The 18,540-nt window shown below is 44.8% G+C and overlaps 1 protein-coding gene across 8 annotated transcripts in view; it reads left to right on the forward strand.

Annotated features, from left to right (window-relative positions):
- LOC124175042 (transcription factor Sox-2) overlaps positions 1–18,540 on the forward strand; it is a 304,766-nt gene that overhangs the window by 257,757 nt on the left and 28,469 nt on the right. For 7 of the 8 annotated variants that reach the window (XR_006869067.1, XR_006869069.1, XR_006869068.1 and 4 more), the window contains one exon: positions 1,855–1,920. Coding sequence is in view for 3 of the 8 variants with exons in the window: in XM_046554875.1 (XP_046410831.1) it covers positions 1,855–1,920 (66 nt within the window). In the remaining 5 variants the exon portion in view is untranslated. Of the gene's footprint in view, positions 1–1,854; positions 1,921–18,540 lie in introns of those variants that run through there. The other variant, XM_046554876.1, reaches the window with a different exon arrangement.

Consider the following 18,540-nt stretch of genomic DNA (forward strand, 5'->3'; position numbering starts at 1 on the left):
AAGGAGTATTCGTGTATTTTTTTTTTATCTGCAATGAAAGATTTATAAGCTATTGTCTCGGGTGTGACTCGGTGGCATCGTAGCTCCTAGTTTTCGTTGAACAGCGTTTGAGAATGGCTCAACGACACCTGGGCCAAAGAGTGTTTCCTATCCCGTTACCCTAGGCACGTGAATCGCATACACGGTTATGCGCCGGAGGCATAAAGGCGTCATATACCAACAAAAACGATTATGTACACGGATATCTCCAAGATTTATTTATAAACACGCACGCGCCCAAGACGCGGTGGAAGTTGTACTTTCACTTATTGAAATCTTAGGGACCCTCGGCGTGGCGTTGTTTTCGATTTAATGACAACTACGCGACCACGAAGACGACTCGCGCATATCGATTGACCGCACCGCACATGTAGAAGCAATTCGAAACCGTGAGCATGGGTTCTGTGAAGAAAGGGGGCGTGAAATGTACAAGGGTATAATCGCCCGGAATGGCGAGAAGGCGAGACAATTAAAATCCTGAAATTAAACGTTGCCATTTGCAATTCAATTGCCGCCTGCAGTCCTTTTACGCCTCCCATGAATAAATTAAACGAATTTCGCATGAAATATGGACTAAGATCTTGAATTTATACACTGCTTCGCGGGCTCACCTGCTTCTCTGTCGAAAGTATCATCATCATCATCATTTTCACCCTGACGTGAATGCGATTACACAAGGGATACCTACTCTACACCTTCTTCCGTAATTTGATTCCCCACTTTCGTGAATCTCGAGGTCATCATACCCACGCCGTATGTCATACGGTGATTTCTCGATCCCTCGGCTCGACGTCTGAAATTCCTATTCTCGAAAATATCGCTCGTTATCCGCCTTGGCGAATATGCCAAATTCCCATACTATTTTTCAACCTTTCAACTAGTTGGACCTGTCAGCGCCATGTTTGTTTCCTTAGAATTTTAGCTCATAACATCGAGTTACAATCAACAAAATGGTTAGGCGTACCTCGTTTTTCGTAATTCCAACAATATTCAAACAGTTTTTTTTTAACGGTACCTGTTTTGCTGAATTTTTCTACTTACTATACCAAATGAGATTTTTTCTCAGTGTGCATTCTCTTACTATCTCTACCGAAATTCCTCCAACAAAATAACACGAATTTTCTCGTTTCGCATTTATATATAATCTGCAGCTTCTGTTTCGAGATTATTCGTATGTGGCTGTGTAAAAAAATTCCTCGATAACGTGACGTTGTAGCGACGGCAACGTTTAATGACCACGTGTTTATACCTCGATACGTTACGGCGGTTTCTACGAAGGGATATTTTATCGGGTATCGAGGCTGATTCGAAGCGTAGCGTCCCTCGCACGTGTGTTTGGTGTGTCCCATATTCCATAGTTAATTCAGTAGTACTAGCCGTTGAAACGGTAATGACGGGTTGCCCGCGTGGCGACGCCCGACGTCGTTATTAACAAATCGACGGGGCAACCGGATCGTTAAGGCTGGTAGGCACGACACGGTGTCTAGCAGAGAAAAACCGTCGTTCCCAGTTCGGATCAAGCGGCCTACGTATCGCCGTAATTACATGTCATTTCATTAGTTTGCCACTCTTGCGGTGATTATCTCTTCTGGATTGCACTCGCGTTTAACTGTAGGTATACTTTCACATCAAGGTGAACATGAAAGCATTATCCCTGTGGTAAATTTGTGTGTGTCTGTGTGTGTGTTTTTTCAGGCTCGCAGGATTTTCTGAAACCGTAATAAACTGAGTTTAAATAAGAAAATTTGAAAAAAGTCTTTCTCTCGGGTATTTTACAATTAGTATCTCACATAATGTTTTTCACTTATTTTACAGGTCTGAAAACGAGCGAAAAATGCTGAATCCGGAGAATGGATGTTATGCCGAGTCTGTTCGTGCATGGTGAGTAATTGTTGATGGACTAATTTATCCAGTGTGCATAAACGTCGTTTGGATTCAATAGCCCAGAGCAGTCGCTCTCTCACGTGATCAGGCTGAATAATTTGAAATAATGAAATTACCGATGCACGTAAGAATCGCGAGTGTGACATTCGTTCGTGTTGTCACAAGTTGCCGACTTTGTAGTAAAAAGAAACTGTCAAGGCTGAATAAATTCGAATCAAGTAAACAGGAATAGGAATATCAGAGCCTCAGACAATTGAAAAATATTTTCTTCTTAACCGGTGTATAAGTGAATGTTATTCGATAAAATATCGACACGCTGTGCACATACAACCGTCTGTCATAATTCTTCGGTCCTATTGCCGCAGTATAATCGAATTCGTAAATCTTGCTGATCCCGTAGCAGTTTGCAAAGAATTCAAAAAGATATAACGACCAGGCGGATCATTTGTCAGGAGCCAAGACGCATTTTATTTTGACCATTAACTGTCGTGTTCTTTTTGCCGAATGGCGTGGAACCGTTCTAATAGCGACTTAGTATACAAGCAATCGCCTCTTCGATCGGCAAATTGTTAACAAATACCGTGTAATTGGGACGGAGGAGAAAAAAAGCTTTGGTGTCGAAACGAGCGGAGAGTTCGCGTTGCCATTACGACAAGAGCTTCTGTAAACTCGAGACTGCTGCGGGGAAGGAAAAGCTTTTCGTTCTAGTAACTCTACCGTCTCTTTGTCAACAATCGAGGAGAACCGGGGCTTTCGAGATTCTCGTAACGATAGAAGCAAGGGTCGGGGTCCCGATGCCATCTTGATTACTACACGGAATCATTGCCTGTTATTACAAGCCACAATTATTCGACGCCCAGGCCCTGACGACTGGCTTATTGCAATTTGTGCTCATGGCTATACGCGTGTAGAATTAGCCGCCAAGTTTTGACCCTAATCTCTAAATGATCGCGCGAGGACATGCATCACTTATTACTGTACCTGAAAGCAAAAGCTTGCACAAGTATTCGGTGTTTTACAAAATGGATTTAAACTCGTTCACGTCCGAAGGTGAATCATTACGGTTTTCATTTTGATTTATTGCTTGTTACACTTCACCGTTCATTGAATACGGTATTCGAGTAATTAATCCTCACCGCATATCGTGAGTACAGTGAAAACGTAGTTTTTTTTTTTTTTTTATCTGTAATCTTGTCGATTATCTGGACACCCTTAACACCCGCTCGTTTTGTGCCTAATTAAGATTCCATGTTAATGAGCGACGCGTGGAGGTACAAGACGTGGCCGGGCCGGCTGAAGATTGAAGTCAGATTAAAGGTGCGAACTATCCAATGAACATGGTCGTTATGCCGCAGCTCGCGTTTAATTTATTCAGTTTAATGGCGTCGATTAACAGCAACGCCTCCTCGGCTCGGGAATCTCCACCGTTTAATCTCTCATCTTTTAGGCGGAAATGGTAATCCGGTATCCACCATTCGAAACGGACTAACGAAAATGTTGTCAATTTTTTAAAATAAATTTCACGCTTTCACTACTTTTCGCCAATCATCCGATTTACATGCTTAAGTTGGAATTGTGACTCGGTTGTAGCCTTTATTGGTAATGACTTTGAATAACGGAGCGCAGAGTAAAATACTTGAAATACTATTTCAATGAAATATTGTGTATTTTCGCCGCGGGTGCTTACGTATATGTAGAAAAGGAAAAATTACCGCTAATACGAACTGCAATAATACCCGCTAGAACCCAGCCTTGCCACGGTTATGTAACTTCGCGTTCCCCTCTCCCAAGGGATCCGAGTTCAATAACAATTTCCAAGCTTTTCACAGCTTCCGATCGATTACTCGTATTATTTTATAATTATACTTTCGTATAACACATGTTTTCCGCTGTATTTCATTCGAATACTGCTGTCACTTATTATTAGTTGAGCTTGTTCCGTTTATTCCCAGTCACGGAACTTCCGATACTCTACATTCCGAAATTTTTCAAACCTTCTAATTTTTTCAATAACGTTGTCGCGTTGCCCATCAAGGTTTAAAATTAAAAAAAAAATCGAAACCAAACGTAATGAGATGTGCTTAAAAGTAGTATAATAAACAGGTTACTTAATCTTTCAACGTACTTGCTTTTTCTCTTCTTCTTTTTCTTCTTCTTCTACTTCTTACAATCCGTGTGGCAGCAATTCCGACGAACGTCGACGCGAGAATTTCGTGACGATATTTTGTAAGGTGCAATTTCACGGGAAGTTCACGGGTCTGTATTACACGGTGCTAATATAAAATCTACAATTACAGGTTGATATCCATATACCTGCGGGTCAATTTGCATTGCAAATACGTTCTTTTGTACCAGGCTAGCTATGAGTCGAGTTGCGGGGCTGCATATAAGGTGGATAATTTGAATGGTTGTTAATGCGATTAAAGTTTATCAGATCCGCGTCGCGACGCCCGCGATTGTACATAATATAGCCTCTCGCGTGATGATCGCGGCGATCATTTGTCATCACGTGACACCGGCGGGGGCGGTATGATTTACACACAACCCCCCCCTCCCCCTCTCCCCCTCAGAAAAAGCCGAGGTTTCGCCACCAGGACTTTTTTTCATCCTCCACGTGTTCCTCTGAAAAAAATAGTAGACTGCTGTCGAATCACCGGAAGTTTCTTATTTTGAAAATTTGCGTGGTTGATCGAAGAAATAGTAGTAAAAGGATATCGGTGGAATTTTCTCTCGAAAAGCGCTTAAACAAATGAATCGGAGAACTTTGGCATTGCGCAAAGCGATTAGCGCGGTTTGCGTGCGTCGTGCCGTCACGCACCCTCGACGTAACGACAGACATTCGTTTCTGGTTCCGTTAACGGGGGCCGTTAACGCGTCTTGACGTGGAAGGGCGACTCCTTAATGCCGGGGATTCGAGGCTGCATTAACACTACCGACGCTGGTTCGCTCTTCTTTTTTCCTTCGCCCCCAGAAGAAGAGAGAGAGCCAGTGGGACTGGAACAAACCCGTGTGGATGTCCCTAGTCGCACGAAAACACGCGTGATTTGCCATTGCACCACCGAATGGGGTGCCATCACGCGTCGGGAAGTTACTTCCTTTACCTACTCATGTCTTATAGCTGAGCTATATGGTGTAGGGGATGCAGGCAACCTTCCAATTTCGTTACGACGATTCCAGCTAATCCCATTTTATTCTCTCTTCGAGAAGCGATCCGGTTCATCGTAGCACTTCACACTTGTATGATCGTTGAGAAGAGATTGAAATACCTATGTTGATATGAGAATAGAAAAGTATGGTATTCGGATGAGGATTAGCATGCCATAACCTAAAATCGTGCGAGTAGATTATTCACACTGTTTTCGTTAATATTTCGAACTTTCCATAATTACCGCACAAACTTGATGAGTAACCGTCTCGCTTCACAACGTTCAAATTCGAGAGTTCTCTCAGAGGAAGACTAACGTGTAAAATAAGATTCGATAAATTTGTCGATAAAACAGAAAGGTCCGAAATCATCGTCAATTCGGTTAGGTCGATGAAATCGATTTCGCTTTGAAACAACTTGGGAATCGTTGATAATTTTCAAGTGGCTTCTTCTGTTGACGGATATAGCCTGACTTTAATTGATTTTCAAGTAATTTTCACCGATTCCCAGATTGAACAGCTTGTCGCCTGAAAAATAATCATAACATATTTAGTTGGAGTAACAATTGCAAATTTAAAATATTGAAAAATGATAGAATCATAGTCTTTCCATTTTGAATTTCTTTGGAAAATCAACAGCTATGACTCCCGCATAGGCGTGACCTGCAGGGTGACCCCTGACCGCACACTGATTTCAGGCGAGATAAATCACAGTCGCGCTATGCGCTTCGGGGATATAGTCAGGCTTCGGGAGAGAAACACGTCACAGGAGGACGTCGACTAGGAAATCCATTAGATAGTTTAACACCTATATTAACCCACCGTCATCCATCCACGTACCGACGGCCTCGCACGCCCGAAAGGAGCAGTCTAACTGTCATCGTGGACCGCGATCGGATTCGCCTTTTTTTTAACGAGTCAATCGTTCGTCGACTTTCATCATTAGAGGCCCGATACAGCGGTAGAATCAAGGACAAAACTGATCACATCAATTCAACATGGAACAAGCATCACTGGGAAACGATCATGTCTTGTGAAAAAATATCTCATCGCGTGAATGCGGGAGACCGTTGTGAGGTGGAAAACAATGTCCTGGATGTGGGAGCTTTCAATCTGGATACACAGCAGGAGACTTCCCCGTAAGAATTACGAAGGACGTCTAATGGTGGGATCATAATCTTGCATGAGGGAAAAATTGACCAAGCCAACGTGCTAAGTGTTCCTCTGCCTGCGGTATCACCCTCGCACTTCCGTCTTTCCCTCTGGCGGTGTTTTTACCCCCCATTCTTTATCTTTCTCATTGTGGTTTATACCGTTTTCCATGGTCTTTCAAAGTGTGCTGGTAAATCAATTCGGTACCTCTTGTCAGATACACGCCACGAGTTCAACCCTTGTATCGTTACTGTCCAGACATAACTATGAAATCCTCGTTTTTGTTAAACCCATCGGTGCCTTTCGATGTCATTACCGTGCAGGGATGATTACCGTACTAAACATCGAGCAAGTTTTTTGACGGAATAACCGTGACTCCAATAGCTCACGAGCTAGCTGACTGCGGTATATAAGTGACAATGGAAATGCGCCACCTGCGACGGTACTCGACGTATCGAATGGGTGAACAAATACTGTTGCACCTTTCGGTGCACGTGCACGTGCGAGCATAGAGAAGGTATAACATGCCTATCGTGTTACGTGGTCTTGAGTGGACGGACACTGCGCAGAGACGTGTAACTAGGTACACGGAGAGAGCGAGGTGATCCCCATCGTCGGACGGCGGTGAGGGCGGCAGCAGCTCCTCGAGCAGACATTTGTTTTCCTCGTCGAAGACAAATTTGCTGTCGGGTAAGCGATATTCCGAAGGGTCGTTTGACAAACTGGCCCTGTGGTTCGCCCGGCGCCCTGTCTGCCTGGGAGGAGAGAATTCTGACCGGTGTTTTTCCTCCATCGGACCCTCGTAGAACTGACCAACTTTTTCGCCTCTCCCCAATCACGTACCGCAGAGTTTTCCTTCGTTTTTTTTTTTTTTTTTTTTTTTTTGACTTACCCTGCGCCCCGTCACATACACATGTTTTCTGTCACGGCTAACAAACATTCCAAATCTCTTTCCTCTGCGGTTATTTATGTTGTTTTACCGAAAGCCTTATATCTTCTCTTGACCTTGTGCACGGATTCTTCCACGATTTTAGGAATCGAATATATTCGCATCAGCGATCGGGTGAATATTTGACGTAGGTTTGAGTTACCGTCGGAATTCAGATTAAAGAGACCAATATTGGTAGGTAATACCAACCATGGAGTGTATACTCTATTGCTCAAGATAATCCTTCGATATATTCATACTGCGAGGCTCGTTATCGATACTGGTATAGTGATTTACTTTTTTCGTAGACCATAATCGTATGTCTAGGTAGGATATCTATAGCATGAACTTTGAAGAGTGGTTATTAGTTTTGTACTGTTCAGCTATAATAAACCGGTTAGGTACGACGTGTCCAACAAGTTTCACGTTGCGCCCGCGTCTTCGCATTATATAGTAGACAGTCTCTACTCCGGGTGAATTTCTTTCTTTCTTTTTCTCTTTTTATCTTACTTCCAAGACTGAAATCGCATGCCCATTAAACTCCATCGCTGGGTATAGGACCCGAAAGCCCAACACGTCCCGAGTTCGTTGACTCGCGTCAGGTTGCAATTTCTTCGCGATAGAGGGAGAGGGAAAGAGACAATTATCTCGTTCTCTTTTCATCCGAAAGGTCTAAACGAAGTCCTACCATACACATGTGCCGTGTATAATACACGAGATATGCGGAGGGAAATTCGTTCCGGGCGTGACGATCGAGGAGGTGATCGTAACGAGTTTTTCATACACTTTTTCGCACCGGTTCGATCACACACGCCACTAGACCTCGCCTCGTCGAAGAACCACTCCAATTGAGCCGTGACCAATTCAATCGACAACCGCGAAAGGATTGGGCCCGATATCGCAGCGCCCTCTCCGAGGGGGAAGAACGAGCGGCGACGAGGCCAAAACGACGACTTCTCGTATCGGGGGAAGGGGGCGGGGAGATCCGCCCGAGGCCGATTTAGGGCCTGACTTCCCCTCCCCGGTAGAACCTTCCGACTTGCTCGCTGAAAATCGTGCTGAATTCGCTGCAGCTGCACGCGGCTGCAGAAAAGCCCCCAACTGTTTTTGGGACGCTCCGAGGGTGACGCTTAGGCCTGTTTCCCGATGACGCTCAATCTCCGACGCATTGCTCCAGCACCGGATCCTTCGACTGGATGGACTTGACGGATCGACGGACGCCAGCGCGTGTCCAATTTGGGCACCGTGTTCCCCTGCTGCGGCGTTTCGATACGGTGAACCTCCCTCGAGCTTCGCGCCACTTTTCGCCGAAGTTCTCTTGGTTTCAGGATCGGCGGATGTCCTGCCTAATCCTGTGCATTTGTGTGACAAATCGCCAATTCATTTATTTTTGTACAACGATCTTCAGTGCCGATCATGTAAAATCTACGGGGCGCTTAATTAAACCACTGGAAACCACCTAGGACGCTTTGAAATCATCGGAAATCAACGAAAGCACATGAAAAAATGAAAATCAATAGTATCTTAACGAAACTTAATCATTTGGTATTAACTGCAAGAATTAAAATGATTTCAATGATTTCAGACGCTTATTACCGCGTGAATTTTTCATCGCGATAGTGTGATTTCAAACGATGCGTAATGATTTCGAATAATTTCAACGATTCCAATCGATTTCCCATTATTTTAAAGAATATTTCAGTCATTCAAATTTCTTAGATTAAAAATTTTATTTCCAACTGTTTTTATACATTCTTTGCGCGAACAGTGAATTGTGAAAAATATTTCTACATTCTAAATACTGATACAGATACTCCGAGTAAATCCTGAACATTTAGAAATCAGCCAGAGGATGATTCTACCGAACTTGATCGCGAGAAGCTAGAAACGATTTGTGTAAATATCGACGCGTTATACCGATGAAGCGCTTTTATTTGCAAGGTAGCATATGCTAGACACGGAGAGCTCGGGGGTGCGTTTAACGTGCGTGGTGGACGAGGAAGCCTTGGGGACCTCGAGGGTAAACAGCGAATAACCGCTGGGGACGAAGCCTGCACGTTACAGGGGGAGGGTGAACCCGAAGCCGACGTATGTACGCGGCGTAAACGATTCTATAAATATTTTATTGCTTAGTGATTTGATTTTATTACGGAGGTAATCGAATCGAGCCACATTGAAGACGGATAATTCCTGTCCCAACGTCGAGTCGTCAAGAGACGGAGGATAAACCAAGTCGGTTCAATCACACGTTTTCGGGAAGTAAAACCTAAACTTGTGGTGAGAAAAAAATTAACCTGAGGTTTTTGAAGATACTCCTTTGATTGGCAGACGTTTTTTTCCGACTGTCGGGCGAATCGCGAAACAAAGTTTTATTGCCGATCGAGAATTGGCCATTTAGGAAAAATTGATAAATTACCACTTCCTACGTCATTTTGGTTGCCGACTATGTAATTTCCTGTGGAGTACCGCGATAGCGTTGACGACCTGCCCGACTCCCGTCGAGGGGGAGGATGAAGGGGAAATGGGGCGTCGAGGATGGGACGCAGTCGAGGCCAACGGAGGCCAACAGAGGCTAGCGGTGAACGGAAATTGGCCCGATGACATTGATTAAAGCGTTTAGCGGTGCGGCGACAATGCCGTTAATTAATCGGATGTGATGCTCGGTTAAGATTTCAAGTTTGTATGATTCTGGATGAATTTCACGTTCCTAAACCCGCAGTCCATTGTCCAGATGTCGACTATCGGTTTAGCTCTCATCGTTGCTTTCTACTTCTCATCGAAATTGACCACCGCCTTGTTTCGCTCTAAGATAGATGATTTCATTTTTTGCAAAATTTAATTTTCGAACTTGTCTTCTGAAATGTTACGCGTATGGTTAATCTGTAAACTGTTACGAACGTGGGTACGTTTTAGGTTATACTTTTACCAAACAACCGACAATCAGCACTACCGCGATAATTTTTTTTACAAGTTCCGCAGCTAAACTTTGCGTTGGCGTTTGCTCACCGACGCCTCCGCGTTGTTGTTAACCGTCTGAAAAAACCTTTTGAAAAAAGAGGAAAAAAAAAGGCGAGGGGGAGAAGTAAGAAATATACAAGAATAAAAAGTGCAAATTCATCGGACAAATGAGCATCACACCTCGAAGCGGAGGGTCGACAGTCGACAGGCTGGCTACCTGAAGCGATTTATTGGCAAGTTTAAAAGATGCGGCCCCTTCGGCATAAGTCAGTCGGATGCTGACCGAACGAGTCGCGTTACCAATCAGCAACCATTCATCCGCTCGAGCGTAACCCCCGCGTATGTACGTAATTAAGTAAGCAAAGTACTTTTGCCAATCTACTTGAACTGTAGACGTCGTTCGGGCGTCTTTTTTCTTTTTTTTGTTCGTACCTTCTTTCACCTTGTGCGGCAGCCTCACACTTAAGCGATGCTTTACCATTTTCACTCCGGCTACTCGAACCAACTAATTTAAAAATTGTGAAAACAGTTCCTAAATTTCTCTCAAAACAGCCAATGAAAACCTAAGAAAAAATTGCAAATTTTCGAGCATGAATGGTGTCGAAAATTTATCCGGATCAATTCTCGCGATTTTGTGACAATCTAAATTGTATACTTACGTACATGCCGCAAGACGTTTTTCTCACCATGTCATAATGAAGATGAAGTGGAAGTCAGAGAGTGCATATGACGATTCACGATGTAAATCCTGATAGTTACCTGTTAAACAGGATCCTAATAAAGTATCAGCTGACGTTTTAACGATGGAGTCATTAAACGGCGTTAGAGTCGGACAAATTTAAACAACGAATAGGATCGCTTTGCTATCGGAAATTAGTTGGGCAGTATGGAGTGGGCGGTGTTGTTCATTCTTGATATGAGGTGAGCGGATTAGAAGAAACGAAATAGGTAAGTAGGTATATACCTACCCACCTCTGTTCGTACCGTTTGAAATAAGGATGCTAATCGCTTACTTCGTCAGTAATAAGATTTACACTCGACCCAACGAGATGCCACGTGGGCGTCGAATAATTACTACGGCTTTGGTCGCGCCACCTGACTCTTACTCAATAACTCTGCTGTTCGGTTAGACCCCTCGTGTGTTTGTTCAAGAATTTCAAAAATCTGCTAAAAATTGTATTCCCTTCGTATTAGCGACTCTCGCGTCTCCTAACACTCTTTAGAGACTTTTAAATTCACTGGCTTTAACCAATTACCGGAAGAAGAAAACTGAGAGAAAACAAACCAACCACTAACCAACGGTCGCGGTCAGCCCACGTCATTTCGCACAAGATATACGAGGTCATTCTGTAGATGCGTGAGTAAGCCAGTTTGACTCTAGATTGCGGCTCTGTAGTATACATAAATAACTTTAACAAATTAGGAAATACATATTCAGTGACGTCATGATTGTTCTTGACAAGAGAAAAAGAAAGAAATCTCGATCAGTTAAAACGATCAACAGGTGAAAAACGGTACTAAGTTTGGAATGCTCACACGTAATTTCATTGCGTTTGTTTCAGTACTCACTAAGGAATCTTATTTTCATTGGAACCGTGTAAACAAATGCGTAAAGTTATGTTTTCTCGTTGATTTTTTTACTGCCTATCATAAAGTCACAGCTGTGCATTGCATTGCAATTCTGCATGACAGTTGTATTATTGTTTAATCCAACCTTTCCAATAGCAATAGGGCAGTATAAACGAGGATGACCGAGAACGCGGTACGGTCAAACGAATATTCTTGTTGTTAAATCAGCAACTTCCACACGTCGAACCTCTCTCGTGAGTTCAACACGGCTGTAAGGAAATGCCGACGCACGCTGACTGCATTAGCACGGTGCACTGGCAGACGACTTATGCCCCAGTCAAAATCCGAAGCTCCTGCATCGCCTGAATCACGAAACCCAGTTTTTGCCAAAGTGCAAAGATATTTCACAGAATCTCACGCTACGTTAGCCCGAAACTGCTCGCAGCCCGGCTGAACGTTCCTTCGCTGTCTGGATGTTGAGCGAGCCGCCACTCGCCGTCTGTACACCTGAGCAAATCAAGAAAGCTGTCGTCCTGGGTCTGAACCGTAGAAAGTACTCAGACAATACCCACTCGCCACGGGGTATCGCTCCAACAATTACCGCAAACGATTATTGCAGAAGCTTGCTAGCTCGGAACACAATTCGAAAACTCTTCACTTTAGCCACTTTCGTTATAGATAAGCCGGTAAACCTGAATCCTATTTTATTTGCTCGGTACCGTATAACTTATCTATTTTGGCATTTGCTTCCCTGGCTTGGGTATGTTCAGTCTGACACAGGGTTAGGATTACCGTTCAAGGTCACTTGATTCGCATTCTCAGTTGAAGATACTTGGATTTAGTCAATTCACGCAAGAAACATGTGACGCTGAAATTTACTGAAACATTTTTATGGAAAAATTTCATCTACTACTCTGGGGCCTAGCAAGTTATGCATAATAATTTTCGGTGTACCGTAACGATGGAGCTCAACGATTAGCTGCACCTGTAATCTCGAGGCGTGCCCATGGCCACCCCTAAGACCAGGCCTTAGTCAAAATTGACAAGTTTGGCCACCTTCTTAACAGCGGGGTATCTTCGCTGACAGGTAGCGGCTCTCCAGACACCTTCGCCTTCTTCCACTTCGCGTTGTCTTGTCTAGATATTTCAAAATCTTGCCACAGAAATGTCGAAGCTCCCGAAGTGACACGGTTGTGAGAAGGAGATACTACAGGGGAGAAGAGAGAAGGTCGTCGCGTCATGCGGACCTAAGACAGGGGAGTCTTCTTCTAATCTTTCGGTGCTGATCGAATCCCAATATCGACGATGAAGTCTGGACACTTTGAAGTCCGACCGCCGCACAACGGGGGAGCCCATCGCTCCAATCCTCATCTCCGATGGGGCCACTCCGTCTGCCAAGACCCGTACCGGCAGTCCGTCTCTTAATGTCTGTCAGGAATTGAAGCGCCTCAAAATAATGGTGCGGATCAAGGATGGGTCCGCTAATGATACGTCGGAAATAACACCGAATCAGACAGGTCATCGTTTAGCTTACAATGAAATGTGCTGGTGCGGGGGAGTGACAAGGACTTCTCACCCGCCTTTCTTTCTTAACGCAAACTGACCGAATGCCATTGAAACTTCATCTTGTGGTCAATACTAGATTGTGTAATTTATTAATTGGAGTTGCCCGTATTTTCATGTAACATTTTCGCGTCGCGCTATATTGGAGATAATTCAAAGAATTCGGAATAGCAAGAAAAGACCTGATGTCGAGAATATGCTGCCAGTAGAATTGCGGAACATTCGAACCAGCCAGCTAGCTAACCATGCCTTTTATGGCGGGCTGATTTTCACGGAAGGACCGAAGGCAGTGGGTACCTCGATCGGTGCAATCCTGTGCACCTATATCCTTGACGGGTTTCCTGCCGTCAGGGACCGTGGTCGTAGCCGAGGGGAGCTCCTGACATGCGTTAGACAAAGGGTCCGAAGCCGCCATAAAACTGTCCTTCGTCCGGATCGGTCCTTCTCGGCACCCCGGGATGGTTTATGGTCCCCGAGTCCCGAGTCCCGAGTACCGTGGGTCACATCGACTTTAGGATGAGATGATGGCAAGGAAGGTCATCGTGGCTTCGTAGTGTCGACGAAACTTTCTCGTCCTACACGACCAGGTGATTTTGGTTCCCGAATGGTAATCGTCAGTAATTCTCCAGTAATCCAGTAACGCGTCTATTCGGGTGTACAAATCCTGGAGTTACGTTGCTCAACGGAGATAGAAGATCTTCTCTCATCGCCACCGGTCACTCAGCCGCGGATCTTGTCGACCGCATTATGCCGCTAATTGGTTTGGTAATTCTCCATCGAGAGTTTGACAAAGTTTAGGTAGGAGAGGGGTAGAGACTGACCGTGGTGTGTTTTCAGGCCACAACACCTAGAAACTTTAAGACAATGAAGGGGTCGAAGAGCCCCGCTGTTCTGCCAAGACAATGAGCCTATTTGGTGTAACTCTCACCTATCCGATATAGAACAATAGAAGATGGTTAGCCGGTAAACCTTCCAAAAAAAGATAATACTTTCTGGTTTTAGCAGGTAAACGATGACAAACTCACTCGACGGTTGTAAATTTTTACTGGATATCGATACCGGCTCACAATACTCAATGTTTTCCTCCTTATTCTTCGCAATCTGTTCTCACAAGTCAAGACCTAGCTGTCACAACTTTCTACGAAGCTGAAGACAATATTTACCAATTTTCAGAATGCGAGTACATGCAGTTGTCAAAGAGACAGAACGCGGATTTGACATCTAGTGCGATGTATATGCAGCCGGGGCGGAGTATAGCGTTACATTTATGTTAACCAAGGTAAGACGTCCGGGACGCCTGGCTCACGTTCCAAGAGACGACGAAACTCGACGCTTGCACGCCGTTCGCATTACTTGGCACACGTAAATACGGTCAGCCACATATAGCTGCACTGCACCTACGTGGCTGCAGTCGCGTATAATTGCATTTCGGAACACCTTGACGTTGAGAGATTTACTAAAGGTGCTCGCGGCCGGAGTTCCTCGAAATGACTGCGGAATCGGAGAACGAAGCACTTTGTCGCCCCGTAAAGAATTTCTCCTCGCGGAGCAATTAAACAAGCCACGCTTGTAACGAGATAAGATTTCGTTCCATGCTTGTTAACAAGCCAAACGAATTCAATACTGTTACCTAATGCCCTGCCTATTAATCAGATAGGAACGGCTCGGTGTAAGTACACCTTCGACGAATAGGTCGAAGACAGATCCACTCGTCACGTGACAATTATTTCGCCACTTTCCTTATATCAACTGCCATACGATCACACCTTATGCGAACTTAAAGTCACCAACATGTAAGATATATTTTGTTATTGTAATTACACTACGTATAATAATCTTTTTGTTGCTTGCTTGTTCGATTCTATCACACACATTCGTGACATTAGGACCTTGTGCCTAAAATTTTCTGTAAAAATTTCGAAACTCTATGCATACTTACTTGGAACAATCATAACCTAACCTAAATATTCGGCAGTCGAGCGGATGTCAATGTCACCGTGCATATTGTATATATTATTACTTTTACTTGGTATGCTAGTACCTCAGACTAAGTTCATTACATATAAATTGGATAAAAAATTTTCAATTGATAGAATCCGTCGTTCTCTGGCGATTTGACTTAACTTTGGTTTGAGTGTCTTTGTAATGAATAACTGAATCTATTCTAGATCTGAATATGACCGCAACTACGTCCCACAACGCTGTTTCAAGTCGAAACATCATAGAATGAATAATGTTATCATTTAACCGATACACAAGAATGATTTTTTCGTCACATCACCTTCGGCTATATCATATGGCTGTATCATGTCATATGAAATACCGTTTGTGCAAATACAAATAATTGTCTACTAAAACCGCCGCGTGCGCAACATGTATTAGATGGATGTTTGACTGCTTGAGGTTAGGATAAAAATTGTAGGGAGTGGAACTGCGAGAATGTGCACTGAAACTAAAGCCGTACTCAACGGTGGACTTTTTACGGTTCGCAGGGTGCACAGCACTCGCATTTTCTACGCCTATCTTCAGCTTTTACGCACCTCGAACGTGTACCACGTATGTTACAAGAGCTGGTCAATGGAGGGGATCGGCTACCAACGAGGCTTCCACCACCCGGCTACACGATCCTTCCCGAGGTCCTTTGGTCGCCTGGATAGCGGGAACGCCGCTGGTCGCCATCCCCTCCAGACTGTCTCGTGGACGCGGCGCACATTGGCACTGGGTTTGTCTACAGGGCGGGAAACGATGGAATTTGGCAAAAACTTACACTATCCGTGAAATATAATGTGACTCGTCCCGTTTATCCCACATGCCTCCGGCTCTTTCCCATTTGCTTCGCTCTCGCTTGCTCGTCACTTTCTCTAGGCACGTGCCATGCTTTGCGTTTCTACCGGTCACCTGGAACAGACATTGAAGTGTCATTTCGACAAACTGTGCTAATGCGAAACTCAAGTATTAAAATTTTTTTTAAATCGGATAGTACGTATTTTTTAATTGAGCCTCAGAAATTTTCTGATGAGCACACGAATAAGTAGATAATAGTAGTTTGCACAAAGTTTTGTACTCAAATCGAAATGATTGGCAATAAAAGGGTGCCGCTGAAAGCAGATTATTATACCATATAATCCTGAAATTCAATTACTTGTTTATAATCCTAAGATCTTATTACTTCTCATTTTGAAGGACATGCCATGTATATACTTGCACAAAACACATGATTTTCTATTTGCAGAGCCGCACATGCACTAGGTAATTATTTACAATTTGATTCATAACTCGTACATATAATTCCCCCGTCGTTTCAACTCTGAACGATTGCGGCTCCGCGTGGCCCTCGTATACCGAAAAGGCCCCGGAGGGCCAGAGTTCGCAGAGGGGCCGTTCGTCAGTGGTAACTTGTCACGCCGCTGGGCATCGCGCATAAATTTAACCGCGTAATGTGACAGGTCCTCGAACCGCCACCTTCTTCCCCGCCTCTCATTCCTCCGGTCCTAAACGACTCGAGAGTCTTTTCCAAGGTCATTTAGCCCGGCACACGGATAGCTGCCTGAGCTGTAAGGAAGAAATCGCATCTGCCTGGCCCGGGGCCAATTCCGTGATATCCTCCAACACCTGACGATGTAAAAGTTCTCCATTTTCATTTCGTCGCAACGTAACGCTTTGCACGGATGAATTATCAACCAGAAACCTAGTTCTGGTTCTCTGCGTTCAACCAGCGACGAAAGGACGTGGAGGAAATCCGCGAGCACGGAAAATATAGAGAGAGGAAACGAGAGAGGATTCAGACCGGGCAGCTCAACACGCGTTGCATCCTTTCTTCCGGCGGAACTCGATAGCCATCGGATGGCTATCCGGTTTGTGGTCACAACTCTCCTGGCTTGCAGGGGACGGAATTAGAGTCGTCCTCTCTTACGAGGCCCTTTCCCCCCGCTTCCTCTATCTATCCTCCAGTCCAGAGGTCAGTGGAAGGAACGTGAGGCGATATTGCACCGGCACCAACTTAATGTCCCCATTTGTCCCTCCTGGCTACCGGAAACGATACATCTCACCTTTATGCCCCGCGGTCGTAGGTGGTACAACAACGCGTGTAACGTGATGCTACGGAGAAGTTTCTGCTACGGTTAATTGTTAACGGCCAATCGTTCATTACTTATGAAGCTTTATACACGGTAGCTCACTAATGGAGATTAAGTGCAGATACCTGTCGACGATAGTTTACTCGCACTTTTTTGAGGTCGTGTTTAGCAGTGAGCTAGGATTCCTGGCTACAGATCAGTCAGAAATGATCGGTTGTTATGGATCATAGTTGAGGTTTTACTGCGAAGAGGATAACTTTCAACCCACTGTATGTTATTTGATCGGATACAGTATTGTAAGGTGCATTAGAGAACATTGAAGTCTTTTACCTTAAATGGTTAACAGGAGAAGACCGATGGAGTGTGAAACTCGACGAAACGGAGTACAGAATTTTTCTACCGTGACAGTTCGTTTGAAACGGCTACGCGCCGTCGCCCGAGGACGCGCGAGTATTAAAAACGTTCAGCACGTGCTCTCTTCCGACGGCGTAGTCTCTATCTGCCTGAAGCGAGCCTCGGGTCACTCCGGGCTAATGATGACGTGGTGAACGGTTGACGGCTCATCCCTAATTACGTCGTACGGCTGTTCAGGCGCGTTTCTACGCGGTCAACTTTTCGACACCGTGCTGTCAGGGCTCTTCTGAAGATCCGAGGACTGGATACGTGCCCGTGTGTACGGACAGGTACGTACACCTCCTCACCTCTTTACTCGGACCAAAGCACATCTGTGTATATCTACAGACACCCTCGCGGTGGCCGCTCGTCGCACATTAATCTTGGCACAATGCTCGATCGTCCGTCCGTCGCGGCTCAAGTTAACGCGACGCTGTCCATCGGGATGCTCATCACCGGGCAATGCCGAGCCGTGACCAATCCGAAATAAATATTGGCGATTATTAACCGCCGGGATGCAGATGGAGATGGAGGACCCGAGCCCGCCGACTCAGAAGGGATGGTAAGTAGATCCATTAGTGATCCTAGAACGATTCAGGGACGTGCGTCGAATTCCTGTCTAATTATGCCATCCTCGTCGACCCCGGCTGAGATCACCAAGATGACGATTTTCGCGGAAATCACCTCTGGCTTTGGAGGTAGACGGGAATAAATTGACAACATAGTCAAAATTGGATGGAAGCCCGGTTGGGTTTTTAAGTTTGCGTACATGTTCGACTGGTTCAGGCAACAGGGAAAGCGTGACGGTGAAGAAAAAGAAAACGCACCAGAGGA

This window comes from Neodiprion fabricii, chromosome 2, assembly GCF_021155785.1.
Source record: "Neodiprion fabricii isolate iyNeoFabr1 chromosome 2, iyNeoFabr1.1, whole genome shotgun sequence".
Lineage (NCBI taxonomy): Eukaryota > Metazoa > Arthropoda > Insecta > Hymenoptera > Diprionidae > Neodiprion > Neodiprion fabricii.